The sequence below is a fragment of the Pseudomyrmex gracilis genome, unplaced genomic scaffold (assembly GCF_002006095.1).
Source record: "Pseudomyrmex gracilis isolate BER0280 unplaced genomic scaffold, ASM200609v1 scaffold_53, whole genome shotgun sequence".
NCBI classification, from domain to species: domain Eukaryota; kingdom Metazoa; phylum Arthropoda; class Insecta; order Hymenoptera; family Formicidae; genus Pseudomyrmex; species Pseudomyrmex gracilis.
Genome location: NW_018020637.1, coordinates 23,264 through 46,867, shown reverse-complemented (window position 1 = coordinate 46,867; position 23,604 = coordinate 23,264). Strand labels below are relative to the sequence as shown.

Genomic DNA, 23,604 nt, shown 5'->3' with positions numbered 1-23,604 from the left:
TTTCCTCTCGTTCTCTCTTTATGCGGCTCCTACGCTTTATCCGCGTTATTGCGGGAACTTTCACGCGCGACTGTACGCGGCGCGGGCTGTACCCCTATTCGATTGACGGACGGCCGTCCCGTGTGTGTAGTGGCGGTGTTCGGCAGTGACGCGTTCGCCGCGTCGCGATATGGTTAGGGTTCGGTGTCGGTCGGCGATTTATTTCCGATAGAGGCGATACAGCTAAGTGGTCACCGTGATGCGCCGTCTTCTCTCAAAGTACAAAATCCACAGGCAATAAAATTTCTGCTGTCCGGCCGAATCGCGGTGAGTTTTGATTCACTCGCAGAAAAAAAGCGTCCTATATATAGGTATCTCTCTCTCTCTCTCTCTCTTGAATTGACAGCACCCTATGCGGCGATGTGCGTTATATACGCCGTCTGTCAAATGTGTGTGACAATCGGTTTTCCCTATTCGGTTCACGCACTTGTCGCTAACGGACGGCGCGGAGCAACGCGCACCGACAGACAAAAATCTTTTCAAGACCGGCGGCGAACGAAAAAACCGAACGTTTCTCAACAATTTCGCCGCCTTGTATGTAAATAAATAGAAGCAACCCTTAACGTGATAATGAGATCTTTACGACGAGATTAACTTTGACACACGTTGAGAAATGGTTCGGTCAAGTAGTAGGTATGTCTTTCGCTTTTTCGTGTCCCATTTCTGTCTTCGCACACTGACTTCTGACTTTTTTCTTTCGAGGCTGACACGCGAACGATGTGAACGTAGATACCCTTATACGTTGTTGTATACACCCTCATCTTGCGTGTTTTTAAGCGATATTGAGTGAATTAAGACGGATCTGCGTGTGACGAGAGATGGTTTCAGTATTCATCCCATTTGAGTCTTGTTCACACTTCACGCGTAAATGTGAATTTTTGAATTCTGATGATTTATTTTCAATTTGTTTGTTCGCGCGTGTAATGTAAAAATCCCTCGCGTGTATCCCCCATTTGCATATTCGTGAGTTTCCTACATATATTTTTTCAATTGTGCGAAATAATTTGATAAAACGAAGTAGCGTAAAAAAGTCCGTATGGCTCGTTAAAAAAAATCTGTAATTTCATTTACTCAAAAATCAGTGTAACAGGGTTTACTCAAAAATCAGTAATAAGCTTTATTATTTCGAAACAAAGAGAATCATAGTTTTTCTTCTATTGCCATTGCGCGCGCGTTGTTTAATTAAATTCTAAATTAGAAAGCGTAAAAAGACCGCGTGTGCTTCCACACAGCGCAAATGTTTCAAATTGAAGAGAAACTGCACTTGCAAACGTAAATAATAGATGCGGATATATACGCGAGTAAAAGTATATAATATACGTACGCGTATACTTTAGAATAATTCTGAACTTTTGACACGCGCACGTCATGCGCCGTATCGGTTCTGGTTTTTGAATAAATAATAAATGCGGGAACATTTTCAAAAATTCACACAACGCAAACGCGCTTCGAGACTACGTTGTAACAAAATTCGCCGCCGGGGAGAAACACGGAACTTTACCGTTTTCCAATGTTGCAAAGTACACATGGTATCAAAAAATCCGTTCGCGCTCGAAAGAAATTTCCGATAAGTGATTATTTTTAAAAATGTCATTGGATAATTTTTCGTCGGACCGTATCGATTTCGAACGCTGCGTGAAACCAGAAGAAAAAAAAAACAGGGGCATAACGAAACGATACGTTAATTGTTGCGTGCACATGCCGTGCTATAAGCGCGGTAATAAATTTCGCTCAAGGTGTCGGGCCGGAGGAGAGTTACGAGCTTGCTTTTTTTTCTCCCATTCACCTCCCATTTTTAGAATCTCGTGTGTTTGGAAGGAAAGGAAAGCTTTTTTTTTCGCCCGCGGTCAAAAAGGGGGATCTAAGACGAGAACCCAAGTTACCCGCGTTTTTCTTATCGCAAAAAGTACACGACGAAGTACGTCGTGTTTCGAACTGTGTGTAGATATTGCGACGTGTATCTAATGAGAAATACGAAAGATTTGATCTTTTCAAAGCTTTCAGATCTATCGCGAATCGAGGCCACGCACACACACACACACGCTGCAGTTTTTAAACAAGATCATTTATCTTGTTGAAATTATACATGTGTTCTCATTCGTCTACTTTTCTATAAATAGAGAGAGAGAGATAGAGAGAAAGAGAACATGTATGTGTGCACCCACACGCAAACACAAAATATATAAATATGCATGTCGAACTATCACCATCGCTTGATACCTATTGCGCGAGTATAAAAATATAAAGAAATATAAAGAGTCAGAATTTCACGTAACATATCAGCTGTCCCTTTGATTGATTGATTGAATGCAAAGCCGCGTGTGGTTGCTTAGCGCTCGGACTAAACGAAATCGATCGTGGGAGAGAAGAGGAACGCGTATTCACATTCATGGCTATTAATGTCTTTCATTTCCGTGTGATTTAAAGCCTTTCCGAACGTGCGTCATTATGTCAAACAGTCTTTCCGCACGTGTATTCGAGATTCGGGATTTTATGTAATTAATAATTTTAATATCTTTAATCCCGCGTACCTGTGTTGTAAATTATTTTGTTAAAAAAAATGTTTACACAAGAAATACACACATGGAAATTACGTGGAAAAATACCGCGATATTGGAATTTTTAGTTAATATTGCAATTTCAAAGTAGAATTTTTTTTATTGTCAAAAGGACGTTATCTTGCAATTAGTAACTTCATGATTTTCTGTTTACACATCGACGAATAAAACTATCTCAGTATCACAATTTAATTGAAGTACTTTTTAATGGTATCAGTTTCTGTAAAAAAAAAAATTGAATGTTATCTATCTATTGTCTATTAAAACAAGTTGCTGATTGTTGACGCATATGACGAGTATTTGAATCATTAATAAGAGTATGAATGAAAAGTTCGCGGTAACTGAAATGGAAGGAAAGAAAAAAATTGATTATCTTTCTGATGAGAGTTCGGTTCTGCAGCATGACTGCGGCAGAAAACATCTTGTGTGTACATCTTTTATATATGTTACGCAATAAACACACAAGACATATATTAAACGTCGTGCGTCTTTTTTTACATATTTCAGATAAACACCATGTCCCAAAGAAAGAATATGAGAAGATTGGAAGGAAAGCGATCGAAGGAGCTGATGTCCTCTTCTAGTCTTTCTGGTATGTCGCAGTTATCCAACAGCAGTGAGGAAACATTGGAGGCCTTTGTACATAAACCTCACAAATCTGATAATTTAGAAAAGTAAGTCAATTGCATGCATAAGGTCGATGTTAGAAATCAGTGTGGGCAAACAAGATTTAATTATGCACGATAAGCAGGTAATAAAAGTTTCAGAGTAGTCATTCGGAATTAATATCGAGACGCGAATTGATTTATTTTCCTTGAAAATATATCGGTCACTTCACACAGCGATTACTTTTCTTCTTAATTTCTCAGACCCATTTCAAGGCTATTTATAAAATGTTAAATTTTAGAGAACGTAAAAGAAGTACTTTTTTGCGACAAAATAAAAAACTAAACACATGAATTCAACTGTGTGTGTAGATACATAGAATTGTAACAGTAGCGAAATGAATAATCTGTTGCTTGGAATATTTTGTATTTAAATCGTTGATCGATGCTAATGCTATAGCGATAACTTTAAGATATACGCGAAATTACACGTAACATATCACAAATATATCTATCTTCCAGAACAACCAATGCACAGAACAACGAATGGTTATTGAAAGGACCAAGCAAGACGTCTGTTTTACGCTTTAAGTAAGTTCGCTTAATTTAAACTCCGTGTTATATACATATAAGTTTGATATAGAAGTCTTCAAAACGAGATTATGGTTTTTTTTTTTTTTGTTCTTCAGATGTTCCGCTTTAGCTACACCACCGGAAGATCCACCTGCAAAACAGCTACACATGACTTACAAGATTTTTCAAACAGACACTAGACTTGTTACTCTCTTGCTGCAATCGCATGGCTTGGTAGAGGTAAGTGTTATACGCTTATATTTATCGCGCACAAGCATATGTAAACTCACAAAACAAAAAAAAAACAAATAATCCTGAAAATTAACTACCGACGAATCAATAATTGACACGTAAAAAGTATTTTTTTTTTTTATTTTTCCTATATTATATTTTATAGTTGTCTTACGTACATTGAGTATGCGTGTTTATTTCTTGAATTACATTGCGTGTAAAAAAATCTGAAACGAGCGTTTGTAAAGACAATATGGACGGTTTTAATTTATCACCTTTGTTGTGTCAGATACTGATAACGTTGTGGCTCAGACCAATTATTTACATTAGAACGTAGATGTGTTTGATTTCACACGCATGCGCATAAACGCTCGCGTTGAGTATGTCGATCGATTCTTATCGATTTTCTTTTCCGATGAATTTTTTCAGAAAGCATGCAAAATAAACTACCATTCGTTCAAAACTATATAAAAATTATATAAAAATAAATATAATAAAATATATTTAATATAACCTGTGTATATAGACATGTATATGTGTATATCGTCGAAAAATAACCGCGAGATCGCAATAAATAAGGCGGTCAAGAAATAACAATGAGAGAAATAAAACATGGACATGAGAACGACATCTGAGTTAATAGTTTTTTTTATCCAGCAGAACATGAATTAGTAAAGATCGCTGCACTGATGTCTTTCCAGGTATCTATGAACGAAACAGATTTTAACGTACTGTGGATGGGAAATCATCCGAAGCCGGATATTTTGCGAAATTTAATGCCTTATCAAAAAGTCAACCATTTTCCTAGGTAAGAACGTATAAATATAACTGTCCCCCCTTTCAATTATATTGTCTGTATCCGAAGAGAAATATTATATATAAGTATTTTACACGTATATAAATTCTAGCAAACGATATATTGCGAGCAAAAGGAGTTTCTAGATACGTTAACTAACATTTTTGTTGGAACGTCCTTTTCTAGATCTTTATATTAAACTATTTTTTAAAAATAAAAAAAAACAAAATGTCAATCCTTCAGGTCTTACGAGATCACCCGTAAAGACCGTCTCTACAAGAACATCGAAGCTATGCAGCGGAGTAAGGGCCTACGAAACCTCGACTTTATACCTCAGACTTTTCTACTGCCTGCTGAAGCTAGAGAATTGATTTCGGCGCATTTTAGATATAGAGGACCGTGGATCGTCAAGCCCAAAGCTAGCTCACGGGGTCGTGGTATTTACATCGTTAACAATGTGAGAAAGAGAGAAAGAGCACTTACCTATTTCGATCATCTGTATTTGTATTACACACACACAGTCATAAAAGCTTCACTTGAAATTTTTGTAAAATTTATTAAATTCTTTCTCCCGCTAATGCCTAACGTCCTTCGAACAAATATCACAAATCTTTAAAGCGCATGGAAAACTAAGTTTTAAGAAGATAACATTGCCAAATACAAAGCTACGCGTTCTTTCACTTTCTCTACATCCAAATGCTTTATATTGTTATAGCCCGAGAAGATTCTGACAGACGAATCGGTCATTGTGGCGCAATACATAAATAATCCGCTTTTAGTCGACGGGCACAAATGCGACTTGCGTCTCTACGTAGCTGTAACGAATTACGATCCTCTGCTAATTTATTTGTACGAAGAGGGTTTGGTGAGATTTGCAGCTGTTAAATATGACGGTGGAAACCAATATACTTGGAATCCTTGCATGCATCTTTGCAACTACAGTATAAACAAATTTCACGTGGATTATGTGAAGTAAGTTGTAACCGACTCTGGAGAAAAATTATACATTGAAAGAGTAAAAGTGATTTTTTTTGTGTATTGTTGAAAGAGAAGCAAATTAAAAAACGCAATTCAACTGTTTGCTTGGCTATGTTTTTCTGTCAAAAAGTTTTCAATTGCTTTTGCGTGTTTATAACGCTTTGTTACAGCTTAAACATTTGCGATAGAATTGTCGCCGAACAATTGGAAAGTTTCCAAGTCAATTCATGCCACTTCTCTCTTTTCTTCTCTGGACACATAGATATCTTGGACGTGTAGAATTATCTGAAAAAAACTTTAATCTAGAAAGAAATTATCTTAATATTTGCTTCTGTATATATACTAAAAGACGCGCATTATCAACTCGAAATACGTTGTTTTGCACAAAAGACACATCAATAATTTAGATACATCTAAAGTATTTACGATTATGACTAGGAGCGAGGATCCTGACGCTGAGGATGTAGGGCATAAATGGACTTTGTCAGCGTTGCTCAGACACTTGCGCTCAATGGGTCAAGATACGGAATCGCTTATGCATCGAATAGAAGATATTATAATAAAGTCTATCCTTGCCACTGCATCTGGAATAGTTAGCGGTTTGAAGCAATTCGTGAAATATCCCGAAACATGTTTCGGTAATTAACTTATTCCCTTAATTTAGTTATATCAGGTATAGCATGCTTTTTTGAAGAATACAAATCTATGAGATTAACATTTTTTGTGACGAGTTCTTCTTTCATAAGTGCAACTAATCCAATGTTTCATACATGTGTGTATATATATATATATATATATATATACATACCGCATATTCTTTACATGTACAAATATCGTTTTTATTCTAGAACTATTTGGCTTTGATATACTAATTGATGATACGCTGAAGCCATGGTTACTGGAAGTAAATTTAACTCCCTCATTGGGATGCGATTCACCTCTAGATATTAGACTCAAATCAGCTTTAATAGCAGACTTGCTTACTCTTGTTGGCATACCTGCTGTCGATCCAATCCTGCGTTCTCGAAATTTAAATCGTGCTGCCGTTAATTCCAATAAAAAGATATCTAGTGTAAGCTACTTTTTTCATATCGTTTATCTATTTACTTATTCTTCTTTATCCCCTTATACCTTCTACTTTGGAATATACATATTCTTTTATTTTTACTCACGTAGTTTCAGATTATACATGTGATCGAAAAGATCGATTTTGTCGAAATTTGTATTTTTGTTGTTGTTTTTTTTTGCGGAAACAAGCGCACAAAATATTTGTGTGAGCTTGAAGTGAATAAAAATTTTATGTTCGAGTGAAAATGAGGACGAGATAAGAGTATAGGAAAAGTTAACGAATAATTATATTTTATTAAAAAATTTATCTATTTTTCTTTGTTTAAGAGTAAGATACAAAACTCGGGAGCTCTCTGGCGGGTTAAAGAACGTTTGAGGTTGAAGAAAACGGTAAGCAGATTAAGCAGCGTATTTTCTTGTTTTAGTATAGAAGAGTACAGTCCGCAGAAACTTTACCTCAGGAAAGAAGAAGTATTGATAGAAGTAATAAAAATAAAACAGGCCTAAGCTCGGAGCAACAACGAATAGTAGCGTCCGCGAGAGCGCAATTCGAGAGAAGAGGCGGATTTGTTAGAATATTTCCAAGTCCGAAGTCTTGGGAACTCTATTCTCAATACTTAGGTAAATATGTTGCCGTTTTATTCGGCGAAAAATAAAAATTTACACATACTTTGTCGCAAATAAGTTCGTTAACGCGCGTATTTCTCGAAATCAAATTTGTTAAACTACTTTAACTTTACTCATGACTGTGTGATTTAGATCCGATTACAGGAGCGCCAATGATATCGGATCCGCTTGGTCCAAGGTTACCGCAATACGTCAATACAAATCATAATTTAATGTTGCACGAACAGCTATTTCCTGCAGCCAATCGCGTTACCGGCTATATTATACCTGAAGTAACGTTAGACAGATTATCTAGGTACGTTCGTCATCGCTCCCTGTCACACTTCGCAATGTAAATAACAAACTTCAAATCATCACAAAGCAACTTTTGCTTCTGGTAGAATTTGTTCTACTGCATATAATAAGTAATTCATATCGTTTTGTTACAGGTATGAGAGATACGAGAGAGCATTGGTGAAAGGTCACAAACAGAGTCTGGATAGGAAAAATAATAAAGAAAATCTTGATGTAGATATGCACAAATATAAGAATCAAGTGATACAATCGATGCAGGAAGGCAACAAGCTAAGGTTTGTCATGAAAATTTCACGTAGAAACAGACATTGATTATTCGAATATTTGTGATGTTATGCATCGAACTTGCGACATGATTATTTTGTTTCTCTTGTGTGTATAATATTATCAAACCGAACGAACAATACGATTTCAGTCCTGGTGAAGCAAGAAAAGCCTTCGGTTTGTATCTAGGTTACATTTTACGAAAAATATCACAGCCTAATGCCGATACGGCCTCGTGCGATCTTGTTATGAAGTTTCTCCAACACTCGTCTTGCAGTCTGAGGACGCCATTTTTATTTACGGTACGTGATCCACGGCTGTTGTTAATTTGCTACATCCAGTATCGCTTCGCAGAACAATTTGCATTTGTAAATCGAAATTTCGAGATATAATTCTGTAATAATGTGCAAAAATCTGACATTATTCCGTAGTTACCATGCAGTAAATTAAACGATAAAGACCGAGCTGCCGTTACTGCAAAACAGCTTTCTGATTTTCTGCATCTGTATAACAGAGAAACGGATCTTTACGAAGATACTGTAGATAGACCTCGTACTGTACCTAATAAGCTCTTCCAAAAGTTTTTGGCTGCAGCGAGGTACGCCTACGTATATATATGTATGTGTGTATATGTGTATATATATATATATGTGGAGATATATAATGTATACAATCCACTGACTTTTAATATATATTTTTATTTTTTGACTATAGAATTATATGTGATGGGAAAGTAGGCAAGTTTTTTGTTTTATGATTTTTAAAAAACCTATAGAAATTTTTTCATAGATATCGCGATCAAAGATGAAAATAAATCAAGCAAATAAAACTTATCGAAGTTTGATATGTGGCCAACATATATATATATAAATAAAAATTATTTTGGTTCACCATTGCAGCGAGCAAGATCTTGATGACGTGCTAATTCTACAAACTCGCCTTTACAAGTGCGCTCACAGTTTTTTGGGTAGAAGCGGCTTTGCTGGCAGTTTACGAGGCGCATCCAATCTTCTCGGATCCTTGCCGCATATTACGTCGCGGGTATATTCCAATGCCGCTGTAACCGAACAGTGCAGGTGCAACAACTCGATCACTAGGTAACTTAATTATTGTATTAAGACGATCTGCTACGCCTATTTCGTTGTGGAAAAAAAAAAAAGATGAAGAAATGAAGAGAAAAAGGGAGTTCCGTAAAATTTATGTAAAAGAAATGCCTAGTCTCTCTATTAAAATTCTATTTTATTCTTGAAGGTTGTTGAGTCGACGGCTATAAAATGTTAAAAAATATCTCAACTATTCTGATACCAATTGTGGCAACTTCTCTTATACGCTAATAGCATTAACGGATCTTTCTTATATATATAGCATTGAAAGTATAGTCACAGAAAAAAAAAAAAAAAAACATATTTTGGGTACGCTCTAGAGCATTTTAATATACATTTGCGAACACATAATAAGCTAATATAATACATTCTTCCTCTCGACACACGATTTATTGTGTACGAAAATAGTGAAGAGAAACAAGGAAGAAATCGCCAATCCACCATCGTTACTGTCTCTCGGAGCAATAGCACTTATAAACTGCGGGATTAATGTGCGAGAGATTGATTTAGTCATTTATGAATTTTGAGAAGAATTTAAGCGAGCTAAAGAAATAATGAAAACGGCCATTAAACAGTAAGTGAAACCTCCGTTCTTAATTTTAATAACAAACTCATCGACAAAAGAAATACAATTGATTTTCTCTCACAATTGATCGGAACTGTTATAAAGCGTTGTTTAATCATGTTTTTATTGAATTTCAATTTATGACCCTTTCATGGCGATGTGTGTCGCGTTTATGTTTCTTTTATTTTCTTTAATAATTCAAACACTGTACAAGTGCCTTCATATAAAAAAAACGGAAACTTTCTTTAACACACGCTAAAAACAGCTAAAGAATTTGTTTTTTTCAAGAACAGAGGTCTTGCTTCGCATTCTAAAATTGTTAAGGCAGTATGAATATTTAAGATGTCTCATTACGAGTTTTTTTTTTAAAGAAAAATGTGTCAAAATCGTTACCTTATATTAGTTTTCGCTTATTATTTATTAATTTTAGATTGTGAATTGAGTCTTTTCTATTAAATCCAGTAATGGATGTAATTGCACAAAACTTTATATAGAGAGGCTTTTCTAATTTATGCGATGATTAAAAAGAGAAGATCGAATTTTTTCACTAGTCTATGAAACAGAGAAACGTACTCTGTTGTACTCTAGTGTATATTGTAAAGTGTACTAATTAATTATGTACATAATTGTGGAATTATTCACTAATTCAACAATTATATATGTACTATTCAATAATTATATATATATATACATAATTGTTTGAAATTACATAATATATACATAATTGTGTTAGTATACACTTTACGTATACATATCAACTTATATATATTTTCTGTATTGTGCAAATAGATAAGATGCTCAAATTAAGCAAAATAGTTTACACATATTGCTTAATCCATCTGCATATTTCGCGTTGTTATTTATATACTTCTCTAATATTTAATCAAGATTATATAAATCTCCGAAAGGCGCTTTTATTATCTAAAATAATAAATATTTAAAACTTTTAAAATCGAGTTAAAAAGATATATATATATTTTGTTTAATATTAAAAAAAAATTATATATATATCTCGACGACTTGTGAAAGAAAACTAAATTAGTTTCAATAACTCTGTGACTTTTAAAATCGATGTCTTTTAACACGAAAAGAAACAAGCTTATTTCCGCTACGTAACTTATAGCGTCGCAAAATTTTAACTCTGTTAGAGTATATTTATTTATTTATTTCTGTGGAGAGCATGTTCCTATTATTATATCTTGTACGTAAAGCACAATATTGCAATAATTTTTTGTTAGCTATATGTATATTACTACATCTAGTCACAATTAATAGTATAAGATTTTATATTATTGTGACAATCGTATTAAGGATATGGAAAAAAAAAAATGTTATATAGTTTAATAGATACATATTTTAATCGATCCGCCTATTCTTATATAGACGCAATATATTTACTTTAATTGTTATTTGTGATGCCAACAACACTGGAAGTAAAGACAATTGAAGTAAAGATATCGTGTGTGATTATATAATATAATTGTGACTCAAATTGTGCGATATAACGTCTTGATTGAAAACGAGCTACGTTCTTAAGGCTTATTATTATTGTAAAAAAATTGTTCACACAAATATTGGTCAGTATTTCTAATGAATAATCTACAATTACAACTATTTAGGATTTATTATAAAATTGCCAGCAATATACTTTTTTAGACCGTTATAAATAAATTAATAATGTAAAGTTCAATATTTAATAAAATAGCTGATCGGCATTAGTTTAGCGACGTTGTCTCTTTAGCGATTTTAAAAATTGAAAAAATCGTCATGCATTTTTTCGATACTGGCCAAATAACAACATATAGATTTCTATTTTTAATACAATCAATGTAAGAAAAAAATCATATATAGAAATCTTCCTACGTAAGTCGCATTTATATAAGCAGCAAATTTACAGGCTCAGTTACTTTGCATTTGATTTACTGAAAATATTTCTTATGTATATATAATATATTAACCATTATGTGTTTTTTCTTTTGCTACGTTTTGATATCTTAACAATATCTTATGCATTTATATGTTTAAACAAATTTTCTTGATGAATAACTATACCATATCATTAGATCGATATTCCATCCATAGGATTCCGTCAGTTTCGTACTATGATAATTATGCACATTAGGCTTCCAATCCAAGTATTTGTACAATTAAAAAAATTTGCTTATATATATTATACATATGTGTGAATACATGTATACATACAATATACATATACTCACACATATACATATACTATGGATTAAAAACATTTACTTTACATCGAACACCAATTATGTGTATGTTTCAATATTATTCGTGCCCTGTGATATGACGCCGTTTAATAGCTTATTGATAAACACTTCTTGTATTTAAAGTGAATAAATTATTAAAAGTAAAAAAACTTGTATGTTACGTGATCTTGTGTTCCCAGCCTAAAATTACATAAATAAATTGTTTTATCCGCGAAAAATTGCGCTTTTCGCGTTTCTTTCTCATCTTATCTTTAAATTCGCGCCAGGATACCATGTGCGTCGGGTTTTTCGGACCCCACTCCGACGAAGGTGTAAACGCTGCCTTGATCTGCATATGAAAAAGGTATATATTAAAATATTTTTCAGTAGTTTAACAGATGATGACTGACAAATAGAAATATATAAATTTATTTAGCAAACAGATTTACCGCAGACTCATGTGAATTTTTTTTCGATAATATCACATAAATCATCCAAAATGGAATCTGAAGAATACCGAAGGCGAATAACAACCAACCAGCAACTGTAATATTTACACAAATTAAATATAAACCAAACTCTTATTTTACAATATAAATCTTTTCACACACACGCATACATAAAAAAATGAAAAAAAAAATGTATTTTTGATTCAACTAAAACAAATTTACTATCTTTCGATCAACTTAGAGAAGGAAAAGAATTCAGTATATTGCTTAAATCAATTTTGAAGTTTGCTAAAAATAAAACATGCTTAATAGTGATATCGTTACTATCTCACAACAATAAGAAACACTAAAATCGTGATGTGACATCAGGATCACCTTGAGCACGCAAAATCTACATAACGTGAAGATTTTATACAAAATACTTCTTTCTAAAATATAGGAGAAGCGCTACTAAAGTCGGAGAAATAAGTGAAATTCGTTATTTTCTCAAAACAATAATTCTGCGCCTTTAATCAACAATTAACGTGCTCCACCGTTTAGCCGGACGCTGTTTCCTTTCACTTGCTACGCGAGCAGCATGCGCGGTTCTGATCCGGTGTGATCCGGGTGTCACCAGTGTAATTGGTGGCCAATCCTTTCACCTGCTCCATGGCCTTCCAGTGTGCTAACCGACGGTTACTGCACTTCTTCTCACATTATCAGACGCGTCTAAACGTCCGGTGATCTCATTCATCTTAAGCCAGAGTCCCAATTACTTCAAGGCTCACATGTTCTTTCTTGCATTTAACAAAGAAATATAATACTGTTACTGTATATAAAGAAAATTCTCGTTAATTTCTTCTTTGCTTGTTCTTATCATTTTTATCAAAATTTGTTTTTGTGCTTCTCCTATATTTTTTTTTTTTAAATTGCTTATGCAATATATTTTTTATTACTATAAAATATTTGATAAATTGTTATCTACAGATCCATATCTCAGAAAGTGGTTTTTCTTAAATAGGAAAATAACGAACACAAAGAGATATACCAACCATAAGCGTTAAACGGATAATAGATATTGCCGTAAGTCAGTGGTTTTAAGTTAACGAGAGTGTAAATCAAAATTCCAACGAGCAGTAACGGCGTGATTACCGCCCAACAGACTCTCCAGTATACCGATGGCCGTTTTTGTAACATATACTCGATGTCGTCCAAAAAGTTTTCCAATCCGTATATCCAAAATATGCCGCTTATTTCCAAAGTAGCTAAGAAAAAGACTATGAATGATCCCGCGTAGAAATCCACCAGACCTAATAAGAACTGGCCTCCCTGTAATAAACGCGCGCAAAAAAATTTTTCAAATAATCAGACTTGCACGCACGAGAGAAGTTTATACAAATGTGAAAAACGAAATCACAAACCGAGTAAATTGAAATTTGTGAGGAAATACTTACGGGTGTGCAATAAAATATGCCGAACGAAAACCCAAATATGGCCGTTCCAATGGTCACGTGCCAATCCTTCAACGACGGAAATTGATCGCATATAACGGTGTTAATGGAACTGTTGAGCGCGACGGCGCTACCAATTCCCAGGACGAACAGCATCAGGAAGAAAAGCACCGAAAATAGCTGAAAGTAAACGTTGAGTACGATGTTTCGTAAAAATTAAAATTACGTGTGTGATTTTATAAATTCGAACATCTACAATAAAACATGATCCAATGAAAATCCCCGATAACGTATATAAAAATAAAAACGTGTCAGTTTTTTCGGCACACATTAATAAACAATAAGTATATTCTATTATTGTAGCTATGTTTTTAAAAAAAATATCTAATGCAAACAATGTTTACTTGCGGCACGAAATTGACTTTTGTTATAGCGTCCGGATAGGAAATAAAAGCAAGACCAGTTCCGCTTTGCACGACACTGCTAATGTCATCGGTGCCAAGCTCGTGCGCCAGATTGCCGAGTATGCCAAAAATGGTGAAACCCGCCAGAAGACTCGTAAACGTGTCCAATGTAGTTACGACCATAACGTCTCTGAAGAAGTAGGCGGAATAACAAAGTTATAATTTATTTGGATCTTCGTTACAGCTGCGTTTAAAGAAAGCTTTTTTTATTTCGTAAAAACAAAATTATTTGAACGTAAGTTTACTGGAAAACTTTGAAAACTCTATTGTTTCATTCATTGTGTAACGTTTTAATTTAATTAAAACTTTCTCTTTCGCTGTTGTTTTTTATACTGAAAGAATAACCTGTAGATATTGTGGTTGAACTTGTTGTAAGATGAGTACATAATTACACCGCCGAAGCAAACGTTCAGTGAGAAGAAGCACTGTGTGACAGCGGCGTACCACACGTTCGCTTCGAACAGTTTATTCCAGTCGGGTTTAATAAAGAAAATGATTCCGTTCATGGCGCCTTCCAGTGTTACCGCTCTAATTAGCAGGCAGATCATTACGACGTACGGAAAGATGGCGAGAAAATAGGCCGCCTTTCCGGAAGTCTTTACACCGCGCGCCAATACCACGCAGATGAAGACCCAAGTAACTAAGAGACACATCGTCAGTTTCCAATCCGGAAGCCCCACGCCATCCTCGATGTTCTCTTTCTCCTTCAACACCGTTTTTCTACGCAAATCGCACAATAAACTCGCAGAAAAACACCAACATCCCACACAGAACAAAAACTCCATTAAACGTCCATTAGATCTCAAACAGCTCCGTGTTGATATTTAATAGATGTCTAATGAAGATTAGTCATGTCAAATTACGTTAATCAGGAAGATCTTTCTAAATATAAGCGAATGATTCATTTTCAGTTTATTTTTTTAACGGAAATTACTCACGTGAAGTAAAGTTCAGCGGAACTCTTCGGCATCGTTCCGTTCCTCGTGGTGATATTGTACGTTCCGGCGGAATCCCTGCAACCATCTCCCCATTCTGGCGAACACGTGGACCACGGAAGCTGCGACGCGAAGCTTTCGATAATGTAGAACAGAGTGAGCGATATCAGCGAGCAATAATAAGTGCCGACGGCAATCGACGAATACATTTGGCTCCAACCGACACCTTTGAACCCCGGTACTGAATAAAAAAAATTTTATTACCGTCGAACTCTGTATCTACATCAATAAATAAGCCATAAAGATTGTTCAAAGTAAAAATACGAGGTTGTCCTCGGGTTCTAACACGATAAATCCAATATCGTAAATCTATTGTGTCACAACGGCTACGCGTGACCGCCGCGAGCGCATTGCGAAATTTATAACATCTTCGAAAAATAATAATAATTAATATATTTTCTGAGCGATTTTTGAAAATTATTAATTTTTCGCAACGTATTTATGTTAATTATAAATAAAGATTTATTATTAACAAAGATCCGTATGTCCTACCGGCAGCCCATATCTTTACGGAGGACATGCTGGTGAACTGGCCCAGTATCATTTCCAAATAGTAAAACGGTTTTCCCACTAGGAAAAGTACAATAATGTACGGGATTAAGAAAGCGCCGCCGCCGTTTTCGTAAGCGGTGAACGGGAATCGCCAAATGTTGCCGAGTCCAATGGACATCGCGATGCAAGACATTAGAAACTCCACACTGTTTCCCCAAGTGGCTCTCTTTTTTTTATCATCCGCAATCGACTGCGAGCAAATATTTACATGCACTATTTGTTTAATAGCATAGCGGGTAATTTGTTTGAGTCCATTGGATGTTGAATACGTACCATTTCTTCCAGCGGCAATGACAACCGCGGTCTCTTATCTGATATGCGATAATCGAAGCTAAATCCATCGTTATTCTGCAGAAAATGTGTGTAAACCTCTTTATAAACACAATAATTCCTTGCACATTTCGAGAATTTTTTAATTCCACAACCACGAAAAACAAATTCAAACGTGCAAAGTTTAACAATTCGAAATCTTGAGAATTTCACACAAATTATATTGCGGTTTTTTTTTTAATTGTTATTATCGAATAAGTAAACAAAAATGTCACACCTCTCCGGATCTCGGTTTCGAGGGCTGTTTTTCCAACGTAACGGACGTGGTACTATCACCGTCGCCGATGAAGCTCGGATTGTCTCTTCCATCCTACGTGCAATTTAAATCATAATGCATATTATATCTCAAACTTACATCAAAAGCGCAAAAAAATATTCAAAAACAATTAAAATATGATATAAAATCTAAATAAATCCGTGCGAGCAAATCTATAAATGAGCTCAATCTAATCGAGAGAGCTCGAAAGTGGTTCCCTGAGTTTTTAATAGTTTCTTGAATCGCGCCACTCTTGTATATTCGAGTGATTCGCTACATAATGTCTTTTACTTTCACTCTAAAAGTAACCGAACGACAATGAAACTACATGATAAAGAACGCGATTTTTACAAGAGCCCGACCGACAATTCTGACAGAGAGATTCTGCAGCTTTGTGGCGTTATTACTGAAATAACTCGAATATAAACACCACATACATATTCATATTATTCTCTTTTCAATTCTCTCGCTTCTCAGACAAAAATTTCGACATTAGTCGAAATTATTCTTCGCAAAATCGTGGCAGATTTTTTTCTCTTTCTGTTTATCTTGTGTGTTGTCCCGGATTTTAACATGTGTGTATTTTGCACATGTATATTGCAATATTCGCAGCTACAATGCGTGAAGGTCTTGCCGTCACTCAGTCATCACGTGACATTGCATATCTTTATACATCTCTCTCACGACGTGATTATGAATATATAGAAGTAAAACGTGCTACAATAATGACAAAAAGGAAAAAAAAAAAGAAAAACATGCACGACAGCGGACGATATGTTATTGAGTCGTCCGCGTTGTTACACAACGTGCAACAAACATGTGCAAATATACGTTACGTACGCGTGTAATTGACGACAGTTTTTCTTAATACGTGTGTGGGTTTTTATCTCGATCGTTTCAAAATCCTCACAACAATCCGTTACACAAGTCATTGGCTTTTATACGCATATATTATGTATATGCATATATTCTCTCTCTCATATATATGTATATATATACATATATACATACGCTTTGTAATCGATCATTATATCGAGTTTAGTTTCGATAAACGTACAGTAAATTTGGAGGCCGTCACAGAAGTGAAAGGAGAGATAGATGTCTCAGTTTAATCTCACAGTGAAATCACATTTATCATTTTGTAAAAACTCGCTGCAGGCAGAATCTCAATTAAACCACAACGTAAGAGGTTGATGTACGCGCAAACTGTAACGCGTGTAAAACTATGTATTGTACGAGCGATTCCGAGATCCCAAGCATGCATATTCATTGATATCATATTGTTGATATCAAAAGAGCAATTTTGCGTGTACGAAATGCTTAACATTTTTCAACAATTAATAAACATTTTAATGAAAAACAGAAAAATGATTTTTTTCTAAAAAAAACTTAAAACTATCACACACGTTATCACACAGACTCTTAAAAGAACTAATAAAACACTGTGAGATCGCACAAACGGTTGTTACCAACACGTGTAACTTCCTGTTGTAACGTATAATATTCTCAAGTTTTTTTACAGCAAAGACTATAAATACTTATCCGCATTAAGTAAAATTCACGAGAAACAAGTTTTACCTGTACAATTTTGTTTAATAACAAAAATAGAAGTATCGAAAAAAAATAACTTACTACATATCGACTCACACGCTAACTAAGCGGCGTTATTAACATTATATTATAATATGGCAAAAAGTTGAAAAAGCATATTACAAATATTGCAAAGCGTTATGTTTTATTTATATTATGTATTATTCTTCTTATCGCGTGCGCGTACATTCATTCACATGATCGGTTTTTACAAAATAAAAAAAAAATAAATTAATAAATAAAGTAAGAAAATATTAAGACACTATTAAAAACATTAAGAAATATTTATATTATATTGTTATATACGTATACATATACATATATATATATATATATATGTAATAAACACAATTCTCACCTTTGTCATTTTTTCTGTAAGCAATATAAATAAATTGTCAAATCGCGCTACACTAACACTTAGACATGTGATGTAATTAAAAAAACTGAGGATTATATAGGAAAAGTAGAACTATTTGAAATAAAGTGAACAAAAAGATTGAATAATGTTAAATAAAAACGAATTCCCGGCATAACATACACCTGTGGTATAGGTACCGATGTGCCACATACTCATTCGGAGATCTAACTGCTACTGAGAGAACGTGGATGACGTTTGCGCGGATATACCCCAATGTACTGATGTCCAAGGTGGAGAAAGGTCGATTATACGCAGACTATAGTTCACGTTCAGTGTGTTCCCTCGCTAAGATAAATTTGTCTAAATAAGGTAAACACGTTAATTGCACATATTTACAGATAAGATAAACACATTAATTACGTATATGTTGAATAATTTGTTATATATTCAGCTGGACAAAATTATAAGTTTATCTCGAAGAGATATCTAGAAACAAGACACAATTGTTTTACGTGACGCAACGCATTTAAAATACGATTAAATATAAAAAAAAAGAAGACAAAAATAACTTCAGATAAAGTTTGATTAAGGTCAATATTTATTAAATTACCAGGCGTTTGCGTAAAACATTCTTTTTTTAAAATAATGTTCAGACTTCAATTCTGAGATTGAATTGTCATCAGTGAAAAGTTAAACCTAATTAACACAAGATTGTGACGAATTTGATCACAGGATCAAAACATTTGAATAAAAAAAAAATTATTAACGACATTTGACAATTTTTGACTTGTATTAATTCTCAAACAAATTTATTTAAAATTGTTACTTAATTTGTTACGCGTTAAGTACACTATTTATTTATAAGTATTTATTTCTTAATGCTCTTACTATTTGCTTATAAAATTATGATCTTAGATTATTGAATTATAATCGTAGAAGTTATTCGCTCTAGTAGCACCAATAATAATAACAGTAATCAAAAGGCACGGTAGTATATTATACTTATAAAAAAATTTTTGTTGTATACATTGTTTTTGTTTGTACATTTGAATAATAATCGAGGGAATCTAATGTTCAAATTTAAAATTCAAATGTATAAGTGTCTCGTGTTTACTTTCTGACTGCATAAAATCCCAGTCTTAACTGTCTTATCTAAATCTCGCAAAACAGTCATCTCTGCCATTATTTGAAATCGAGGTAGTGCGAGGGGAGAATTGTATTATGAAAATAAAAGTTATCAACTTCTATAAACAAATAGCAGATGTAATAAATAGAGCTTGTTATCGGACGAGTCAATGTCCTTAAATCGTTTTTCTGAAGTTTATTTTACTCCAACTGCTAATTGCAATATAGAAGAGAAACGCCTATGACACATGTCTCATGACGAGACATATTTCTATTTCTTTCAAACTAAGTATTGTACTAATTGAAAAACGTTATCGCTATCGGCAACTTGTTTCCGCTAAATGTGTACATTGTATAATTTTTTTTCTTAATATAATAAGTGTAGTTACGACGAGATTTATACGTATGTATATATATTGTATATGTATCAAAATTTTAAATAGTCAAATATGATACCATGTATAAGTCATTCAAATACAACATTAGTTCGCGTTAATTAAGGAAAAAAAACGATTTCAAAAAACGATTCTAATATAAAACGAGAAAAAATATTTTGATATAAAAATAATCAATTTTCATAAAAAGAATAAATGCTGAAAACAGATTTAAAAATTGAGACATGGAACATTATTTTAGAATAATATATACATATATATATTGAATATTTTAAAAACTACAGTTTTTGTAAAAATATCAAAAAAGATGAGATACGGTAAATATTTTTATTTTGAAACTACAAAGTTCAGAATAAGCTACCTTTTAAATAACACTAGAATTCCTTTTTACTTAGAACTTTCTTCATAGTCTTTTCTAAAGAAGGCAGTAAATCACAATAAGAGTCCACACATTTAGTTGCACATCTCTCAAACTCTTCAGTATATTTATCTACATCACTCTGTACTGGATATGGACCCATTTTGTCTTTTATGCTATCATTGCACTCCATTATGCACCTCTGCAGACGATTCTGGAAAAAAAATTTCACTTTAAAAAATATAAATAAGTCAAAAAATTAATTCTTCTTAGATATTTTTACCCTGTATATACAGTTGTGCTGTGATTTTAACTGATTTAAAATTATTATCCAACTATTCTATTCTATCAAATTTATATTAAATTCATAGTTTTCTTTAGTACCTAATACACCTAGTTCTTATTGACATAATTTTTAATACAAATATTTTAAGACTTCTTTAACAGAGTTCTACAAAAAAAAAAAATACACATTATCACAGTTAGAAACATTTAAATAAATCAAATAAGTTTGATTACCTGTACTCGTTCGAACTCTCCTTCAACATACTGTTGAGCCTTATTTATAGAGGAACTACAGTTCTCCACACAGTTGTGCACCTTTTGTACGCTGTACGTTTCATTTTCGCAACATTGTGCGGCACACAAATGCATATCTCTCTGAAATTAACTGCATATATTTAGAAATGCATTTTAGTCTTGCATCATTATTATACACACGTGTGTATGCGATTAGTTTAAATAACCTATAAGAATCTAAAGTACCTGCATTTTTCGCAGATAAGTCTTATCGATCTCTTCGACCATTTTTGTCATATGGTCTTCTACCCGTTTCTTTTGTTCTTGCATTTTTTTTTTATATTATATTTGTTCCTAAACAATTATATAAATACAAAAAAATCACGTGGACTCACAGACCTCACAGTCAATGGTAATAAACTCCTATTCTTCCAACTTGATTAACTAGCGCGAGCACGCGTGAATACCCCGTTAGATGGCGCGCCTGCAATTTGAAACCGCGAAAAATAGAAGAATAAAGTTTACTTAGACAAAAAATCTCTAAAATTAGAAAAAATTTTTCTACCAAATTTGTGAAGAACATGAAAAGCCTTCGCGTACAAAAAAAAACTACAATGTTTACGAGGAGACCAAAACCTCATTGTGAAACAAATCAATCAAAGAAGTTTACTCGATTGTTCAACAAAACAAGAAAAATATGATAAGTTGCCGCATGAGCGGAAAAGAGAGTCAGTAATAATTTTGTAAACTCAAATACGCGTTCACTTCCGGATGATAAGTGAAGTCTAGAAATCGAATTAATGCGACAGGCCTATAAAATACACATTTGTTATATAGACATGTAATAAAATATTTAATATTAAATATATTATATGTGTACATAAATCACATAAAGATGAGCCGAGTAGAACTCGAGAAAATTATTTTCTTTTATGGCGTGGATGTAAACGAGAGATTTATCGGCGACAATTGACTTCCAACTGTCGTATCAGGCCGTGTTCTCTGTTCGATTACAGGATTCGTTTCGTTCATGCTGTCCACCATCATAGTTTCTTCTACCTTAGCTCTTTTCTCAGCGATCGTTCTCAACAATGCCTTAGCCTCTTCTTTCGTTTCATCGAAATCAAGACATTTTTGCGCATAGTGATTAGCTTGATCCAACTCTTCTCTTTTTAAATGATACTGCGTGAGATACTTGTACGCATGACTCAGCTCAGTTGACTCGACTCTTCTATCGACACCTCGGTATTCGTCCGTTACGAAATCTTTGTAAGCCGCCGCCGCGTTATCGTGTTCTCCTAATTTCTCATACAACGTTGCTAACTTTAAAAGCGCCATTCCTTCTATGTCGCCCACGTTGCACGCTTTATAGTAACACTTGAGCGCGTCTTGAATTTTATCTTGCTTCTCGTACGCCTCACCCAAAGCCAGAATCATTCTGCTGTCGTGGGGTCTCAAGAGTTGGGCTTGTTTGTAATAATACAGTCCGTAAAACGGCATTTTTAAAATCTCGTACGTCTGACCCAGACCGTACCACGCTCTGTAATCTCGTTTATTTACTTCTATTGCCTGTCTGTAGCTGTGGATAGCGCCGTTAGTATTTTTCATCTCCATAAATTCATGACCCAACAGCGTCCAGGCTGATAAATATTGCGGATTTATTTTCAATGCTCTGTGAAAATACATCACTGCTTTCTGATGATCACCTCTCAAGCTGTAATAATTTCCCACTATACAGCAAGTTTCCAGTCTATATTTATCTATCTCGGTGGCTCTGTGCGCCAAATAAGCCAATTCGACCTTCAGTTCCTTTACGTAAAGCAAATTGGAAAATGTGTCCATGTTGTCGAGACAGTAAGGATCCTCTTCTGTTATTGTTTTGAAGATTTCTAACGCGCTGTCTACATCTCTTCTGTAATGCACTGCGATTGCAGTTTGGGCCTGTACATAAGGACTTGTCTTAAATGTATTTTGTAATTGACAATATATTTCTAAACTCTCGTCAATGAGCTGCAGTTCCAAGTACATGTGCGCTATGAAGAAGTGTTGCATCCAATGTTTCGGTAAACTTAAACTCTCCAACTTCTCTCTGTCTGTGATCAATGCGGTCAGTTCTAACCAGGCGCCCCAGTGCTTCGGTTCTTTGTGTATTGACTCCAACAGAATATCCTTTGCTTCTTTGAGAAGTTGCAACTTTTTCAGTGTCATACCAAAGAGATACAATCCGTAACCGTCCAACTTCAAAGCCAGATAATCCTTTCTCAGATCGGCACATAGCAGTTTCAGACTGTCGTTCTTCGTAGGATCCGGTGGCACGTCCATAATGTCGTCCAGTTTCTTCTTCTCTCCCGACAAGTGACGCGAATACAAATGCAGAAACCTGCCTTTCGCGGTGTTGCAATTTCTCGTGAAGTAAGCCGCTCGATCGTACTCCTTCAGATCGAAGTACGTTTTAGCCAAAACATAAGCGTCCGAATCTGTTGTTGTTATCTTGTATCCCTGAACGTTGCACGTCATATCGTACGCCTTCACATTGTTCAAACAATAAGCCAATTCGGCTGACCATTTGGCACTGTGCAGTAAACCACGCTGGGAGCATTCGTTTACCGTATACAAAAGTTCCGATTTAACCTCTTCCAGCAGGCCTTGTTCTAACAGTTTTAGCATTTTGTTTCACTTATTTTTTTTTCTTATTTCACGTAAATGAGAACGAGAGATGTTGTTTAACATAATGCTGCACGCATATTATCGGAAGTAAATTACTGTTCAACCAACTTACATCTCTGTTGTAACTTATGAGAATTATCGTCATGCTCGCGTCTGTTTATACCAGTTTCTCTCCTCACGTGGATTACAGCCAATTGAATTGCCA

At 34.4% G+C, this 23,604-nt stretch overlaps 4 protein-coding genes across 15 annotated transcripts; 1 reads left to right on the top strand and 3 right to left on the bottom strand.

Moving 5' to 3' along the window:
• Positions 1-121: 121 nt before the first annotated feature.
• On the top strand, positions 122-10,879 carry LOC109853701 (tubulin polyglutamylase TTLL5). 8 transcript variants are annotated; one of them, XM_020426047.1, is made up of 16 exons: positions 122-306; positions 3,105-3,271; positions 3,725-3,793; positions 3,892-4,015; positions 4,708-4,814; positions 5,046-5,259; positions 5,518-5,774; positions 6,219-6,418; positions 6,629-6,852; positions 7,274-7,469; positions 7,608-7,806; positions 7,904-8,044; positions 8,185-8,335; positions 8,465-8,631; positions 8,933-9,130; positions 9,285-10,879. In XM_020426047.1, exons 2-16 carry the CDS (start codon positions 3,114-3,116, stop codon positions 9,304-9,306), a joined length of 2,427 nt encoding a protein of 808 aa, XP_020281636.1. In that variant the 5' UTR covers positions 122-306; positions 3,105-3,113; the 3' UTR covers positions 9,307-10,879. The 8 variants fall into 8 exon arrangements, with proteins under 8 accessions (XP_020281636.1, XP_020281639.1, XP_020281641.1 ...); XM_020426051.1 differs by having other exon boundaries at positions 124-306; positions 7,608-7,770; XM_020426048.1 differs by lacking the exon at positions 122-306 and adding an exon at positions 325-672.
• Positions 10,880-10,960: 81 nt separating this feature from the next.
• On the bottom strand, positions 10,961-20,003 carry LOC109853702 (sodium-dependent nutrient amino acid transporter 1-like). 5 transcript variants are annotated; one of them, XM_020426056.1, is made up of 11 exons: positions 18,336-20,003; positions 16,349-16,441; positions 16,075-16,149; positions 15,742-15,991; positions 15,193-15,430; positions 14,600-14,974; positions 14,195-14,384; positions 13,794-13,970; positions 13,392-13,668; positions 12,361-12,455; positions 10,961-12,260 (listed from the first exon to the last, which is right to left on the bottom strand). In XM_020426056.1, exons 1-11 carry the CDS (start codon positions 18,342-18,344, stop codon positions 12,090-12,092), a joined length of 1,950 nt encoding a protein of 649 aa, XP_020281645.1. In that variant the 5' UTR covers positions 18,345-20,003; the 3' UTR covers positions 10,961-12,089. The 5 variants fall into 5 exon arrangements, 2 of the variants coding, with proteins under 2 accessions (XP_020281645.1, XP_020281646.1); XR_002250140.1 differs by lacking the exon at positions 10,961-12,260 and adding an exon at positions 12,736-13,136 and having other exon boundaries at positions 12,370-12,455; XR_002250141.1 differs by lacking the exon at positions 10,961-12,260 and adding an exon at positions 12,693-13,136 and having other exon boundaries at positions 12,386-12,455.
• A 165-nt stretch (positions 20,004-20,168) lies between these two features.
• On the bottom strand, positions 20,169-21,080 carry LOC109853707 (protein FAM136A). Its single transcript, XM_020426063.1, has 3 exons — positions 20,979-21,080; positions 20,733-20,873; positions 20,169-20,427 (listed from the first exon to the last, which is right to left on the bottom strand). The coding sequence occupies exons 1-3, from the start codon at positions 21,060-21,062 to the stop codon at positions 20,230-20,232; spliced, it is 423 nt and encodes a 140-aa protein (XP_020281652.1). The 5' UTR covers positions 21,063-21,080; the 3' UTR covers positions 20,169-20,229.
• Positions 21,060-23,604, bottom strand: LOC109853704 (cell division cycle protein 23 homolog). The gene is made up of 2 exons (XM_020426058.1): positions 21,298-23,604; positions 21,060-21,216 (listed from the first exon to the last, which is right to left on the bottom strand). The coding sequence occupies exon 1, from the start codon at positions 23,397-23,399 to the stop codon at positions 21,663-21,665; it is 1,737 nt and encodes a 578-aa protein (XP_020281647.1). The 5' UTR covers positions 23,400-23,604; the 3' UTR covers positions 21,060-21,216; positions 21,298-21,662.

What these genes read in the sequence shown, in the direction of transcription:
- LOC109853704 (XM_020426058.1), bottom strand. Translation starts at nt 23,399, where the DNA reads ATGCTAAAACTGTTAGAACAAGGCCTGCTGGAAGAGGTTAAATCGGAA.
- LOC109853701 (XM_020426047.1), top strand. Translation starts at nt 3,114, where the DNA reads ATGTCCCAAAGAAAGAATATGAGAAGATTGGAAGGAAAGCGATCGAAG. An exon ending in GTATTTACATCGTTAACAAT is followed by an intron (nt 5,260 to 5,517) that starts GTGAGAAAGAGA and finishes ATATTGTTATAG; the next exon opens with CCCGAGAAGATTCTGACAGA. An exon ending in CAGGAAGGCAACAAGCTAAG is followed by an intron (nt 8,045 to 8,184) that starts GTTTGTCATGAA and finishes ATACGATTTCAG; the next exon opens with TCCTGGTGAAGCAAGAAAAG.
- LOC109853707 (XM_020426063.1), bottom strand. Translation starts at nt 21,062, where the DNA reads ATGCAAGAACAAAAGAAACGGGTAGAAGACCATATGACAAAAATGGTC. An exon ending in CTTATCTGCGAAAAATGCAG is followed by an intron (nt 20,874 to 20,978) that starts GTACTTTAGATT and finishes AGTTAATTTCAG; the next exon opens with AGAGATATGCATTTGTGTGC. An exon ending in GAGAGTTCGAACGAGTACAG is followed by an intron (nt 20,428 to 20,732) that starts GTAATCAAACTT and finishes TTTTTTTTCCAG; the next exon opens with AATCGTCTGCAGAGGTGCAT.
- LOC109853702 (XM_020426056.1), bottom strand. An exon ending in CGAAACCGAGATCCGGAGAG is followed by an intron (nt 16,150 to 16,348) that starts GTGTGACATTTT and finishes CATTTTCTGCAG; the next exon opens with AATAACGATGGATTTAGCTT. An exon ending in TCCGCTGAACTTTACTTCAC is followed by an intron (nt 14,975 to 15,192) that starts GTGAGTAATTTC and finishes CGATTTGCGTAG; the next exon opens with AAAAACGGTGTTGAAGGAGA.